The sequence below is a fragment of the Sorex araneus genome, chromosome X, assembly GCF_027595985.1.
Source record: "Sorex araneus isolate mSorAra2 chromosome X, mSorAra2.pri, whole genome shotgun sequence".
NCBI lineage: Eukaryota > Metazoa > Chordata > Mammalia > Eulipotyphla > Soricidae > Sorex > Sorex araneus.
The window spans coordinates 104,026,290-104,042,134 of NC_073313.1; the positions used below are offsets into that span (position 1 = coordinate 104,026,290).

The 15,845-nt window shown below is 39.8% G+C and overlaps 1 protein-coding gene across 2 annotated transcripts in view; it reads right to left on the minus strand.

Moving 5' to 3' along the window:
• RBM41 (RNA binding motif protein 41) overlaps window positions 1–15,210 on the minus strand; it is a 73,640-nt gene extending 58,430 nt beyond the window's left edge. The window contains exons 1-5 of one of the 2 annotated variants that reach the window (XM_055122494.1): window positions 15,190–15,210; window positions 11,261–11,377; window positions 9,959–10,151; window positions 9,503–9,707; window positions 6,859–6,894 (exon numbers count right to left, since the gene is read on the minus strand). In XM_055122494.1, the coding sequence (XP_054978469.1) occupies window positions 6,859–6,894; window positions 9,503–9,707; window positions 9,959–10,151; window positions 11,261–11,377; window positions 15,190–15,197 (559 nt within the window). In that variant the 5' untranslated portion in view covers window positions 15,198–15,210. The remainder of the gene's footprint in view (window positions 1–6,858; window positions 6,895–9,502; window positions 9,708–9,958; window positions 10,152–11,260; window positions 11,378–15,189) is intronic. The other variant, XM_055122495.1, reaches the window with a different exon arrangement.
• Between the last annotated feature and the right edge of the window lie 635 nt (window positions 15,211–15,845).

Genomic DNA, 15,845 nt, shown 5'->3' on the forward strand with positions numbered 1-15,845 from the left:
CAAAAATAAACCCACACATACAGTCACACATCTCTCATGACAGGGATACAATTTGGAGAAATGCAGTTAGGCATAATTGTGTGATCATCAATCTAGGTCATTAGAAGTCTCTCCAACTCTGACTCAGGCCCTTCTTGAACACTCCTAGCCTCACTGGTTCCAATGAAGCAGATTCTTCAACAGTTTCTGTCAGTTTATTCCTGTTCTTTCAAGACTGTAGTCACAGTGAAGTGGGGCAATGTCGAGCAATAACCACCACTGGTTTTCCACTATCATAGTTCTTAATTACTTTTAATTTTATTCCAAGGCAATTACTTGATATGGCCTCTTACTTGTAACATTAACTGTAGATTTTATAAGCTTAGGGGTGATGATGAACAAAATACTTGAGATTAAATCAAGTACAAGGGGAAATGATGCTATTAAAAGATGTGCTGCTGAACATAAAATTCCACATCATGATTACATGACATCACTAGACAAGAAGAATTTTAGAACTATCATTGTATATGCTGCCCATTAGTCAACTAAATGTCATTATATATCATATGGCTGTAGTCAGTTGCTCTTTGATAAGATAGGAGGAATATATGAGTGAAAGTATAATCTCTTCAATAAATGCTGATGGTAAAACTGAATAGTTATACATAGAAGTATCAAACTGAACCCTTAAAGCACTTGCAAAAATTAATTCAAAATGGATTAATTATTTAAAAGAAAAGCCTGAGGGGCTGGGGAGATAGCTAAGCGGGGAGCTGAAAGACACCCCTTGCATTCACTAGACCCCAAATTCACCCCATAGTATAATGGTGCTCAGGGGACTGAGCACCATTATGTGTAGTCTTGCTGGCCCTTGAGCACTGTCAGGTATGGTCCTTGTGGTCCCAAGCATCACTATACTGCCGGGTCTGAGCACTGATGGCCAGACTGCTATTGTCATGAGTGGCACCTAAGCACTGCTTTCGAGTCCACCCACAAATAAAACAAAGTAAACTAAATAAAAACAATACCTGAAATTCCCTAAGCATTGCTTAGGAGCCCACTCACAAATCAAATAAGTCGGGGGCTAGAGAAACAGTACAGGAGGTAGGGTGTTTCCTCTGCATGTTGTCGACTGGGGTTCAACCCCTGGCATCCCTCATGGTGCCCCAAGCCCTGCCAATAGTGATTCCTGAGCGCATAGACAGGAGTAAATGTTGAGCACAGCTAGGTTTGGTTCGAGACCCAAATAAGTAAATAATTTTTTAAAACCTGAAACCAAAACTCCTATAAGAAAACACAGTGGAATAACAACTTCTTTACACTGACATTGGCAATTTTTTTCTTGGATATAGCCCCAAAAGTATAGGCAACAAAAGCAAAACTAGTTTACACGTGCCTATATCACACCGAGATGCTTCTTCATTAGCAAAAGAAACAATTCAGTCAAAGAGCAACCCACAAAGCAAGAGAAAAATTTACTATAAAGATAAAGCATTAATGTACAAAATATATGGGGAACTCCTACAATTCAAACCCTTATCCATTACTGGTGGTACTGTTGCATAGGCCAACCTTTATGAAAAATAGTTTGAAGGCTTCTTTAAAAACTAAGAAGAGAGTTTCTATTTAACCCTGAAAATCCCACTTCTGGGACTACACCCAAAAGACAAAAACATTAATGCAAAAGGACAGATGCACATCTATGTTCACTGCAACATTACTTACAATTACCAACATTTGGAAACAACCTATGTGCCCAACAGTAGATAAAGTCAAAGAAATTGTGGTATATGCACATAATGGAACACTATTCAGCTCCTAGAAAATATAAAATCATGCAGTTTGCTGCAACTTGGATGGAACTGGAAGGAATCATGCTAAGTGAAGAGAGGGAAAAAAGATAAACATCATGTGATTTCAGTTATTTGAGAAGTAAAAGGAGACAAACCACCTAACTGCACAGTAAACAATACTGTAAGCATGGGACCCAAACTATAAGAACCCAAACTTAAAAATGTGCATATTAAGAAGGCAGGCTAGGGGTGTGGAAAGGAAGCTGGGGAAATTGGTGGAGGGAAGTTGACAATGGTTATGAGATTAGTGTTGGAACACTGTATGCCATAAATTCTATTATGACCACTTTGTAAATCACTGTGCCTTAATAATACAATTTTTTTCTCAATGAAAACAACCCTGAGGTACAATATAGTAAATAATACTGTGACGAGATTTACGTCATCAAACTGTCAAAAGTGAAAGATGAGAATCAATAGTGAAAGCAGTAAGGGAAAAAGATGTAATGGATAAGGGGTTGGTGAAGCAGATCACTTCAAGAATTGCAAAGCTGGTCCAACCTGGCATAGATTAGTTCAAGTTGACAGCAATAAAAGCTGCACTGGAGGCTAAGAAGCTTTTGCCTTTCTCATAATCTTTTTTCTACCTCTAATCAAAGAATTTATCACTGATCCCTTTCATCATCTAAAAGTATACAGTTTGTAAGGTATCAAACATGTCGTCTCTGGGAAACGTATCTTTACACTGAAAACAAAGATATAGCCATTAACTCCATGTCATGTGAAATCCCCATCTCTCTCCTCAGCACACTGGTCCCCCGTACATTATTCACTGGTTCAGTATTTACATCCAGCTCTTGCTAACTGAAATTGGAACGTGCATCATCGTTGTAGCTCCCCTGTGTGGTTGTTATTAAACCAATCCTTTTCCTGAGTACCCCAATAGGATCCTAAATATGATGAGTAGCTAATGACTCATCAGAAACTATTGGAGTCAAGAAGAAACTTAGATGACATATTTGATGGGTTGAAAAAGATGGACAAGAAATGAAAGTAGAACAAAACAAGTACTTTAAAGAGAATCAAGACAGTTCAAGGTAATATAAACCAATAAAATCAACTGTCAGAAGAGCTTTCCCATAAGAAAAACGATAGGGAGTCCTTTCCTCTGAAACAAGTGAATATTATACAATAACTCAAATTCTCACTCAAAAAGAGCACTAATAAAGTTAACTACATAGATTTTTAAAAACAGCACAAGTATTCTTGTCTTTGTAAATCTTTTTCTTGCCCTGTCTGATTTTAAAGAATAAAGACAACTACATAAAACAAAAATTACAAGGCTACTTTGATGGGCTTAACACTATGAAGGAGTAATTTGTGTGACAACAATAGTATAAAGGAGAACAGAGAAAGCAGAGCTAAATGAGTACAAAGTTTTTGAGTATTACTGAAGTTGGGATTAATGCTAATTACTTAATTGTAATCCCCAGTGAAAGTACTAAGAAAAATTTAAAATAGCAAGTTAACTGAAAAGATGTCTAAAACTACTAAACTTAAAAGAAATGAATGGCGGCTAGAGGAAAAAATATATAACACACATGCAGAAAATAAATAGCACAATGAGATGTAAATCAGACACTAAATACATTAAATTTATATGAACTAAGTATTCCATTAAAAACCTTGGAGACTCTAAGAATGTATTTCTCAAGATACGAGTTTTCTCAAGTTTCTCAAGAACCATTTGCTGTATTGCAAAGTTAAATGTATTTCAAAATAGACTGGATGTAAAAGGACAAAAAAGCTAGTTAATACATAAAAGAAACAAAGTACGGTGGAATTTTAGAAATCTGAGTTTTTTTCCCTTTGGCAAGTCTAGCTAAAGGATTGTGAATTTTGCTGATCTTTCCAAAGTTCACTAATTTTTGCTATAATCTTCATTTTTTCCTTTCTTCACCTTTTTCTGGGATTAATATCTAGCCATTTCTATATATATGACAATATGCATATCAGAGCAGTTATAAGTTCAAAGCAAAACTGAGAAGATGGTACATAACACCTCAATGTCACCCAATATTCATAAATTACATTTTAGTTCACTTTTGAACTTACAGAATACATAGGTCTGGACAAATCCTTGTAGGTTTTTTTGGGGGGATCGGGCATACACGGCAATGCTCAGGGTTACTCCTGGCAGTGCTCAGAGGACCATATGGGATGCCGGATCAAACCCGAGTTGGCCGGGTGCAAGGCAAGCGCCTTACCTATTGCTCCGGCGCCTTGTAGTTTCTTAAGTTAGGCTTTTTGTGATTTTCTTCTTTAGTAATATTGGTTTTTGTAGCTTTAAGTATTCTGCTACCCCTAGAAAAGGGCTTCTTAGCCTTTTTGACTCATAACCCCTTTTCATCCAAGAAATAGAATAATGAGTGCTGTCAAAGACACCTCAGATTCATTACATGGTTGATTTTGAATTCATTTTTGGTCACTGCAGCACATTCAGAAACCTTTTACTGTTGCCAATATTTTGCAATCCCCAGGGATAGTAACCCACAGTTTAAGTATGCCTAAGTACTGCACCCATAAGTTTTGTTGTGTTTTATGTTTATTCACCTCAGAGTATTTTAACTTCCCCATGGCTTCAATTTTGCACCATTAAATGTGATGCTAATTAACACAAATAAGACTAACTGATTTCTGTCTAAAATGCAAAGACAAATGAACTGAAACAGGATACACCTTTCAACAATTGTTGCATTCACAGGTCCAAGTGTGAATATTAAATCAAACCATACACTTAATATTAACATCAGGTGAAAATGGGTCATTAGACATACGTGTAAAATACGCAACTATAAAATGTCGAAGAATACAAAAGGAAAAGTTCTTTCACCATCTAGTATTTCAAGGAAGAAAGAAGCATGACCCACAATAGAAAATTTTCATAAACTGGATTATAACAACATTTAACACATTTTCCCAATGTACAAAAGACATATATTGAAAACTACAAAATGCTGCTGAAAGAACAGTACAAAGGTATCTTTTGCTCATGAAGACATACACTGTTAAGATGCCAATATTAATTAAAGTGATCAACTGTTTCATTGTAATCTCTATCACTGTAATCTGAGTAACAGCAGATAATAGAATAAACCAGCCTAAAGTTCATATGCAATCTATAATCTTTTTGAAAAAGAACATAATTAAGATCTTGAAGTTCCTAATTTCAAAACTTTCTATAAAGATACAGTATTTAAAAATGTAAGAACAGCATTAAAACATACACTAGTAGAATAGAGAGCCTAGAAAAGACCCTCAGATATACAGTGAATTATTTTTTGGCGAAGGTGTCAAGACCATTAAATGGAGAAAGAACAGTCTTATTTATAAGTAGTAACAGGAAAAGTGGATATAAATATAAGATAATTGAAGTTAAAACCTTACCTTATGCCATATATAATAGGGAACTCAAAATGGATCAAAACTCAAAATATAAAAAGTAAATCTATAAGACTCTCAGAAGATAACATAGGAAAAAGACTTTATGACACTGGACTTGGCAATAATTTCTTTGCTTTGACATCAAATGCACATGTGAACAAAGTAAAAAATAAAATAAAAAGCACGTTTGACTTCACCAACAGTAAAAACTTCTGTGCACCAAAAACACTATAAACAGAGTAAAAGGACAGCCCAAATGGGAGAAAACATTTGCAAATAATATATCTGACAAATGATTAAAATCCAGACTATATAAAATATTCCTGCAACCCATCAACAACTAAGCAATACTTTTAATGTAGAAAATTTTTTTCTTCATTAAAAAACATTTCTTCAAAGACTATAGGCAAATTATCAAAAAACCACATGAAAAGATGCTCAACGTCACTTGTCATTAGGGAAATGCAAACCAAACCTTAATGAGAGATCAGTTTACACCCATTTGGATGGAGAATGTAAAAATTTTAAAAAAGCAAATCACAAATGTTGACAGGGTATGGAGAAAGGGAAACTCTGGTGCAAAACTGGTGGGAATGTAAAATGGCATCATCGATGGAAAATAGGAAGGTGGTTCTTCACAAAGTTAACACAGAATTACCATATATTCCAGCAATTCCAAATGTGGGTATACAGTGAAATTAATTGAAAGAGGGATTTAAACAGATACTTGCACAGCCAGGTTCACAGCAACATTATTCACAATAGCCAAAAGGCAGAAGCAACACAAGTATCTATTAACAGATACATGACCAAATAAAATGTGGTGGATACATAAATGAAATACTATTCAGCCTTAAAAAGGAAGGGAATTCTGACACATGCTGTATTTTGGATGAACCACTGAAGACATTACACTAACTGAAATTATGCCAGGCACCAAATATTATATGCTTCCACTGATAACGAGATTTGCAAAGACAGAAAGGAGAAGGATGGTCACCAGAAGCTGATGAAATGGGGGGTTAGTGTTAAAGGCTGGATAGAAAACTTCAGTTTGGGAAGATGAAAAAATTCTGGAGATGGAAGATGATGATGTCTGCAGAAAAAAGTAAATATACTTACTGCCAAAGAACTGTATGCTTAAAAATAGTTAAAAGCGTCAATTTTATGTTAGGTATATTTAGCCATAATTTTAGAAAGTGTGCTCTGCAAAAGACACTGCCACATTAATGAAGACAGGCTGCTGACTGTGATAAAATATTTGCAAATCATATATCCAACTGAGAATGTTTAGAATATATAAAGAACTCTCAAAAGTTATCAGGAAGAAAATAAACAACCCAATTTAAAAAAATAGGAAAAGATCTGAACAGACACTAAAGCACACAAGATATAAGGATGGCAAGTAAGCATGTGAAAAGATGTTTAACACCACTAGCCACTACAAAAATGCAAACTAAAATTGCAATGAGGTATCACTTCACATCTAGAAGAATAACTAAAATAAATACCATAACAATACCAAATGCTGACAGAGATGCAACTGGGATTCTCAAACATTGCTGCTGAAAATGCACAATGGTTTAGCCACTCTGGAAAATGGTTTGGGAATTTCTTAAAAAGTTAAACATACACTTACCATATGACCCAGTAATCCCACTCCTAGATATTTTACCTTAGAAAAATAAAAATTTGTGTTCACACAAAAACCTGTACAGGAATGTTCATAGCAATATTACTCATAATCACCATAGCCTGAAAACAACCAAAAGGCACTTTAATGCATGGATAGACATACATATTACTCAGAAAAAAAATGAATGGACTAGTGACACACAAAATTTGGATGAATCTCAAAGGCATTATATTGAATGAAGGAAGGCAGGTTACAGAATATAAAAGACAAAGCTATAGTGATGGAGAACAGATCAATGACTGCCAGAGATTATGAACAGGGTTTGGGGGGGGGGGGTCGCTAAAAATGTATAGGATGAGGGACTTTTAGGGTGATGGAACTGTTCTGTATCCTGATAGTGGTTGCAGTTACATGAATTAACATGGTTAACATGTTTTACAATTCACAGAACTTTACGCCAAAAAAACCCCACACAAAACAGGCAATTTATTCTAAATTCAATTCAAAAGTAAAATACTACCGTATAATAATCATCAAATAGCTATGCTTTACTGGTTAATAAAAAATACTCAGAATCAGTTGTGAATTAGGATCTAATACCATTAAGGTTATTTATGGCTGGCACAACAATTTAAAGGTATAGAGAAAAAAATCAACAACACTAAATGTTAAAGCTTTACAACTTCTAACTCCTCTCCTTAATTGTCTATATATCAGGATAATATGATTCTTCTGTATAATTTCCTATTAAACAATGCCATGTACTGATTATGGAATAAAATAAGTCCTCAACTTAGAAGTCTGGGACCCTAGGTGATATTCCTAAAACTAACGCTGTAAGAAAACTCTCAACTTGCCTTCTTTTGTGCCTAATTTTATCTTCCTCTTCATTGAGGTCATGTACTTGTCTGCATTTGTCTTTTTGTGGTATGCTGTGAGGGTTTAAAGCAAGGAGTTTCAAAGATAGGAAACAGAACAGGGTCATATACTCCCACCCCCACAAACACGGGGCACTTGATGTGATTTTTGCATGTACTGCTTCACTCGATCCTTAAAAACCCTATGATACAGCTGCTATTAATACTCTCTCATTTTACCAATAAAGAAACTGAAGCATAGGATGGTGCCTCAGAGGGAATAGGTAGGGAAGCCTGGATTTCCTCAGCAGCCTGCCATCTCTCAGCAGAATGTCTGTTATCCACACCTTCTTTCAGCACTGCTCTTCCATGTCTAAGGTCTCTGTATAATAAAAGAGTCCCTCCCACTCACAGCTTTACCTACCAAGCACAGATGATTCCCAATTCTATACATCTAACTCTGGCCTCTCTCATGAGCTTCACTGCTATATTTCCAACTATCTGATATCAATAACTACACTGACGATTCGCCATCCTCACAAAATCACATATTTAAAATTCAACTCATGATCTTTCCTCAAATTTTCACAATAAGGCTCTCTTAATTGAACAACTATTAAGTCACAGAGTTGCAAAACTTTGGGCTTATCTGTCGTACATCCCTCTCCGTTCTTTCATTCTTGTCACCAAGAGTTTTCAATCCATCATTCTCTCAAGACCGTACCTACCTCTCTTTCTAAATCCACTGTTATTATTCTGGTTCTGACTTTTTTTTGCAGGATGCACCAGTGATGTTATAAAGGTTATAAAGTGCGGAAGCTAGAATATGAGACCTTGTGTATACCAGGCATGATCTGCAGCCCTTTGAACTATCTCCCTAGCACTGGTTCATATTTTTATGCTTAAATGACATAATACCTTCTAAGTCTTCTCCCTATTTCCAATTCTTCCTCTTGTTCATCCATTTTATTTTCCACCAGATTAATCATTTTCAAATACTGCTTTTATCAGGTTATTCCTAGCTCAAAAAGCCTACAACCACATTCAAACTAGCAGGATTAATAATTCTGTATAGTCTAAGCTGCCCACAAAATAAAGTTACAAAAACTGAGCTGTCTCTCCCACAACTGTCGCAAACACACCATAGTGCTCACACCATCTGCTGCAACTGAAATGCCTTTCCCTCTCCTTCCAAAAAGAGGTAGTATTAAAAGAACATTTAAATCTCACCTCCAAGAGCCCTTTGGTAATGCCAATGCACAGTGGCCTTTCCTTCCTCTGAACTCATGGCACCTAACAACTATATTTAATGCCACCACTAAATGTTACATGTTTCTTTTTCCAACCAGTCTGCAATTGACAAAGGAGTCATTTCTTACACTTCTGTGCAGCTGTTTTATACTTCCTGCCACACAGACCTTTTCAACGTTCCCTAGACACACCAGGTTCTTTCACAATCCTACTATTCAACCCACCATCTGCAATGCCCTCTTCACTTATTTTGCTGAAAAAATGCCTGTTGATCCATCAAGACAGTACAAATGTCAACTCCTTACTCCCCCAACTACCCTTTGATGTTTTATGTTCTGTGTTTCTTCAGCAGTTGATTTAGCCGTTTCCATGTGTTATTGCAATTGTGTACAGATATGTCTCTCTCATGGGACTATGCGTTCCTTTAGAGTAGTCATAGTTTGTCCTTTTCCTACTCTTTCACTAACTCTTCGCATTTAACACATTGATGCTCTGCCTTTCAGTAAAAGAAAATATCCAATTCTGTGACAATCACATACCTTGGTAATAAAGAGCTTTAAGGAAGGAGTGACGGTCAGCACCCTGAAATAAAGACTTTTCTATTTCCATTTCTCGCCTGGTTAGCTGTTTGCTTTTTGAAAATCTCTGTGGTAGGCAAAGGATGCGCTGACGCTCTGAGATCCTTTCTTCAATATCTTGAAGACGATTCTGTATTGCTTCAGGTGTTGCCCTCAGTCGTGTCCTCTGAAACAAAAGTAATGAGAAGCCATATATCACAGAAGATACACCCTAAGAATGATCTGAAGCCTCAAATAAGAAAGATGATGAAGGGTTAGAAACGAATAGCTTCTCTTTTACCAAGATTTCTATCCTAAAAAAACAAAAGAGATTGACATAATACTGTTTTTTAAGATCTAAAACAAAGGTTCTCAATGCCTGTTGAAGATCTCTCTCTCTCTCTTTTCTCCAGAAGAAGACAAAACTGCCCAACTCACCTTTTCCCCTGAAACATGGCTCTTCCAGATCAATATTTCTGTTTCATTGAGCCCTAGTTCCCTGAGAGAAGCAGTTTCTTGGTCCTTCTTGTGTAGTGTCTGGAACTGAGATAAAGTCATAGTTCCAGCTGCTTCCTTCCCAAAGGGTTTATACATAGTACCAGGAGCAAAGCTCTCTTTCTTAGATACACATCTGAAAAACAAGCAGAAAGGGAGTTAGAACATTCTCAAGTTACCACGATTCAGGGAATGGGGCTCACTATTTAAAGGGGTAGCATAAAACTCTTTTAACAACTTCTCTCTTATATCCTACTTCTATGTTGAAGCTTCATAGTAATGAAATCCCCCTCAGGGACTTGATAGTAATGAAGTCCCCCCCAGGACTAACAAATGACCGAAACAAATATTTACTGGGTATCTACTATGCATTGAACGCTGAGGATTTAATACAAAAATGTATGTTCAGTGAGAAAGGTGCTAGCCTTATGCATTGCCGATCAGGATTAAGTCCTTGGCATGTCGTAGGGTTCCTCTGAGCCTGCCAGAAGTAATCCTTGAGTTCAAAACCACCAGTACCATTGGGAGTGGCCCAGAAACAAACAAACAAAAATTGTTTCTGCTCTTGTGAAACTAGAGTGGAAGAGAGACAAGCAAATAAACAATGATAAGAGAGGATTATAAATGCTCTGTATATATGGTAAGGGAAGACACAGGAAAGACACTTGGCAAAGACACAACAACGTGGGAGACTTCCTAAGGAGCGGCCACAGAAACAAAACCCTCCTAATAAATAGAAGTTTAAAAAAAAAACAGGGTCTGTACAATATCATCCACTAACAATCCTTTGGCCCTGGATTAGAAGTGAGAATCTCAGGTTAGTGGGGAAGTGGGTGACAGGGCATGATGATGTAGACGGGGACTAAAACAAGGTCATTGATGGATGGTCTTAGGTACTTTGGTGGTGGTAAAGTGAGGTAATTGCACACTAAAACCATAAATGTCGATACTATTGTAAACAAATAAACTCAACTATCCTAATTTTTCAAAAAAGACAGTGGTGGAAGGGAGTGGCCACATTAATTGTGAGGCAATAACTTTCGTACACCAGAACGTAAAACAGTACTATTCTTCTATTCATGTCACCTATGAAATAATGGAAAAGAAAAAAGAAAAACAAAAATGAAGATGAGTTTGTCAAGGAAGGGGAGGTGAGAAAATAATACTCCATTTAGGCCTTCTGAGGGATCTGTCACCTGGAGGATCGGTTCTAATTCTCTACCTGTTTGAAAAATTAATACATACTCCTCAATGGAGACAGAGGTATCAAGTTGATGCTGAAGGAGGCTTTTCAGCTGCCTCTCTCCTTCTGTTTCCAGCTCCTCCAAGACATGCTCATCACTCTTCACACAGCTGTTTACCCTGGAGTAGACACAAGAACGTTATAGCAAGTGGAAGAGAAAGAAAATTTCGAAGCATTGTCTTTATCTAAATTCACTACTGTTAGTGATTCCATTTGTTCAAGGACACTTCTTCAATAATCCGGTGCCTGTTTCATTCATTCCACACACTAAACACCTACTTACGCACAATGCACTGAGCTAAGTACTGATGGAAGTAAAAAAAATGAAGACACAGTCCCTCTTCTCAAGAAGTTTGCAACTTAGGGTGAGGAAATACACACACACATATTGTGCATGTATACAGGAAGAAGGATAAAGACAGGGAGACATGGCAGTGGGGAGATAGGAAAGAAGTGGAGGGAGAGAGAGAATGATACAAAAAAGCATACACCAAATCCGTAGAAGATCACAGAAGAGACACTTGGAACCTGAGGTGGTAATGAAAGCTTTGGAATAGTCATTCTTAAACTGGCACTTGTGTGGGCTGAGAGACAGGAGAACAGAGAGAATGAGTATGAAGAGATAGAACTATATTCTGGGAGATTAATGAGAAGTTCAATTTAGCTGGAGTTCATGTATGAGAGTACTAAAGATAATCTTGGAGGAATAATTAGACTCAGATTGCGAATGTCCTTAAGTATACCAACTCAGGGAATCTTAATATATGGTTATTTGTAAGAAATTCACCAGGCAGTGACACTGTGCCAGTGATGAAACCACAATTGGTACTGTTATGCCATATGGATTAATAGGAAAGAAGCATGAGTTAGAAAACAATTTAAGTGGATTAAGAACAATGTAATGATGGTCTAAATTGAAGTGGGAATAGTGAAATGGAAAGGACTTGTCAGAAAAGAGAGGAGTCCTTTTGAAAATAGTAGCAAAGAAGTCAAAGATAACCTCCAAATGCCAAGTTGTGTAACTAAGGTAACAATTTTTTTCAAAAAAAGGGAAGCTCAGATTTAAAAATAATGGTTTGAGAAAAGTAAACAGGCATGACTTTAAGTATTTGAGTCAACTTGCTATTACAACTGAAGCTCTAGAAGAAATATTGACTGAGATGACAGTGTAAGTGACATTGGCGAAGAGGGAAATAAGAGAAAGAATTGTTGTAATAAAGAGAGGCTTAAGATGAACAAGGAAATATGGCTTCTCAAATCTCATGGAAATGATCGGAACTGTCAGGATCTGGACTGGGGCAGGGAGACAGGAGAAAAATGATGGAGGCTGGAGAGATCTCCAATGGGACGGGAATAGAAACAAATATAAAGAACACAGTGATATTTTACAGCTGAGGCACTGATTAATATTAAAATGAGCTAATCCTATGTAATTGAAAATTCTTTGTGCAAAGAAATGGCAGGACCATTTAAATACACAACAACAAAGTACAAAAGACAAAAAAGAGTTAAGTCCACGAAGAAGTATCTTCTCTAGAAAAACAAAACACCTTCGACTGCAGGGGTTGATGGTGGGTACCCCTCAGAATTAGAAGGAAAATCCCCATGCTCTGGGAATGTTTAGTCCTATTTGGGGAAAATTTTTCTTGCCCATAGTTTTAAATATTCCTTTAAGATAACTTCATTCTTATGTACAGAAGTCTGAAGTCCTTGCTAAGTTTACAGTGGTTTTCTTTTTTCTGTCTTGTTGTTGTTTGGGGTGGGGGCTGGGGGCACACCCAGCAGTGCTCAGGCCTTGATCCTGGCTCTGCACTCACGGTCCATTCCTAGAGGTGCTCAGGGAACCCTATGGGGTGACTGAACTCAGGTCAGCTACATGCAAGTCAAGCTCTCCGTTGGCTGTACCGTCTCTCAGGCCCCAGTTTGCAGAGGTTTTCAAAGGAATAAACCATAGCTAAATACATTTCAGCTGCAAAGATGAATCCTGAGTGGAAAACAAGCAAACCACAAAAAATTTCATACAATAAGCATTTATATATATATATATATGGCTGAAAATGGATGAAACTAGGATGAAACTTGAAACCTTTTATTTACACACAAACTCGTATCCTGGCATAACGACAGTGGTGGCGGGTTTTTGGCTCTTAAGTAGTGGTGGAGGTGCAGTTAACTTTTTACACCAAAAGCAACAAACAAAATGCTATTGCAGCCATGTTACCTCAACTGGAGCGATAGCACAGCGGATAGGGCATTTGCCTTGCACGTGGCTGACCCGGGTTCGATTTCTCCGTCTCCTCTTGGAGAGGCCGGCAAGCTACTGAGAGTATCCTGCCCACAGGGCAGAGCCTGGCAAGCTCCCCGTGGCATATTCAATATGCCAAAAACAGTAACAAGTCTCACCATGGAGACGTTACTGGTGACGGCTCCAGCAAATCAATGAACAACGGATGACAGTACAACAGTGCTACAGTGCTAATGAACGATAGTACAGCAGGTAGGTCGCTTGCTCTTGCATATGACCAACCAGGGTTTGATCCTGGAAACCCCGTATGCCCCCCCACCAGCCCTGCTAAGAGTGATCCCTGAGTGCAGAGCCAGTTGTAAGCCCTGAGCATAGCCAGTTCTAACCCAAAGACAAAAAAAAAGGAAGAAAAGTAATGATTAAAGAAAAAATACTGGGAAGTAGTCCCCTCTGTGGAATGGAAAGATGCGGTAATAAGGTGGCGTTAATTAGGGACCTCTATGGTACTGGTCAATTTCTATTTCTAAAGCTTACAGTGCTCATGAGTACTATTCTTTTAGCCATAATACACATCGTTTTGTATGCATCAAAGAGCATAAACATATTTTTTTCGCGTTTTAAAGCAGGGATTAGGGACACGGGCCTGGAGCACATGCCTTACAAAGGTGGCCCAGGTGGCCCCGAGCACCCCTGGACCAGAAAGTTTCGCATCCTCAAGTCCTAGTATGGAACTCTCTGAATGACTTGGCCGACTTTCCCAGGAGTGGGCCCCAAGCCCCTTGAGCATTGCTTGGAGAGCCCTGCCCGGGCCCCCACAAAAGTTTGAGGCAGGGAAAAAAAATTCAAACGGTGTCTGAAGGACCCCGGGACCTGACTGAGCAGGAGCCCACATCAGTCTCCGAATGTCGCGTGCCCCTTCTCATTCCAGAGCGACGATGCGACCTTCTTTCTACCGACCGGGGCGAACGCGACCCTAATAGTGGAGGGACGCCCCTGTGCCCGGCTTTGTGTCCCGTGCAGGGCTCTCCAGCGAGATCGGGTGCCGGCTGCCATTTCCGACTGAGCCAGTAGGTGGAAGTGGCGGCAGCCGCGCCTCTGGGGCTGGCCACTAAGCCCGGCGGCCGGCGGCTCAGTCTGCAGAAACAAAGTATCTCTTCCGCACTTCGGGCTCCGCAAGGGCAACGCGGGGGGTCCCGACACCGCCCTCCCCGGCCGCGCGCGCGCCCCGAGCCGCCGGCGGGCAGGGCGAGCAGGAAGGAGGAAGGGAAGGAGGGCGAGTGGGAGAAGGAAGGGGGGACAGGGAGGAGGCGGCCCGGGCTCGCCGGCGCCGAGCATCAGTCGCCCTCTCGAGACCGGGTGGGTCCCGCCGCGCGAGAGAAGCGGCCGCCCGAGCCGTCGGGCAGCTGCAGGCGCCGCGTGGCCCGGGCGCGGGGGACCGGGGGAAGGGGGGGAGGGGGCGCATTCCTGCGGAGCCCGCACCCGCCTCAGCCCTGCCTCAACTTCCTTGGCCCCGCAGGCCGGCCTCGCCCGTCTCCCCTCCTCCCTGCTCCTTTGTTTTCCCGCCCGCAGCGAATGGCCTCTCTGAGACGGGGAAGCCGACCCGCGCGCCAGGTCCGCAAAGCCATATTCCAAGTTCAAAGGCAGCGCGGCGGGCCCCGCGCCGCCAGCGCTCCCGCGAGCCCTTACCTCTTCATGTTTCCACAGGCCCCTACATCGAACTTGGGTAAATAGGCTGCGGACTTCATGTCCCAGAAGTCTGTGCGGCGGGCTCGGGGCGGGGAGCGCGGGTTTCTGGGATTTGTAGGATTTGTGCTGCAGCGACGCCCAAGACGCGGAAAGGGAAAGTCCAAGGACCTCGAGGAAGCCTCAGAGCCCTCTGCGGCTGTTTCTTTCGAATTGCGTCATGAAATGAAAGCAACAGGGAAAAGCTCCAGCACATAAATCTTGGAGTCACCCCTTGACTCTCATCCAGTACCGCTTCTGCTTTCAAGGACTTTCCCGACCTGTGGTTTCCAGTTCGAGGCTTTGCTGCAGCCCTCAAGGAGCGCGGTCAGAGGAAAAAGAAACAAGTTTGCAATACTTGCACTTGGGGTGTCCTCTAACTGTAACAGAGGCTTCAGAGAGTGTACTTCCCCATACGGAGTGAGAATAAGCAATTATTTTGCATACAGGCCTATTTTTTTTTTTTTTGGTTAGTTGTGCTGGAGAGACTGTCTAGAATGGTGGTTTAAGGACATGGGCTCTTAACTTTCTAAGAAATGGAGATAAAAATGTCCTAAAGTACATGAACATAATATATCAAATATATTTCACAGAATTATGAGTGAGGTGGAACCTTCAAT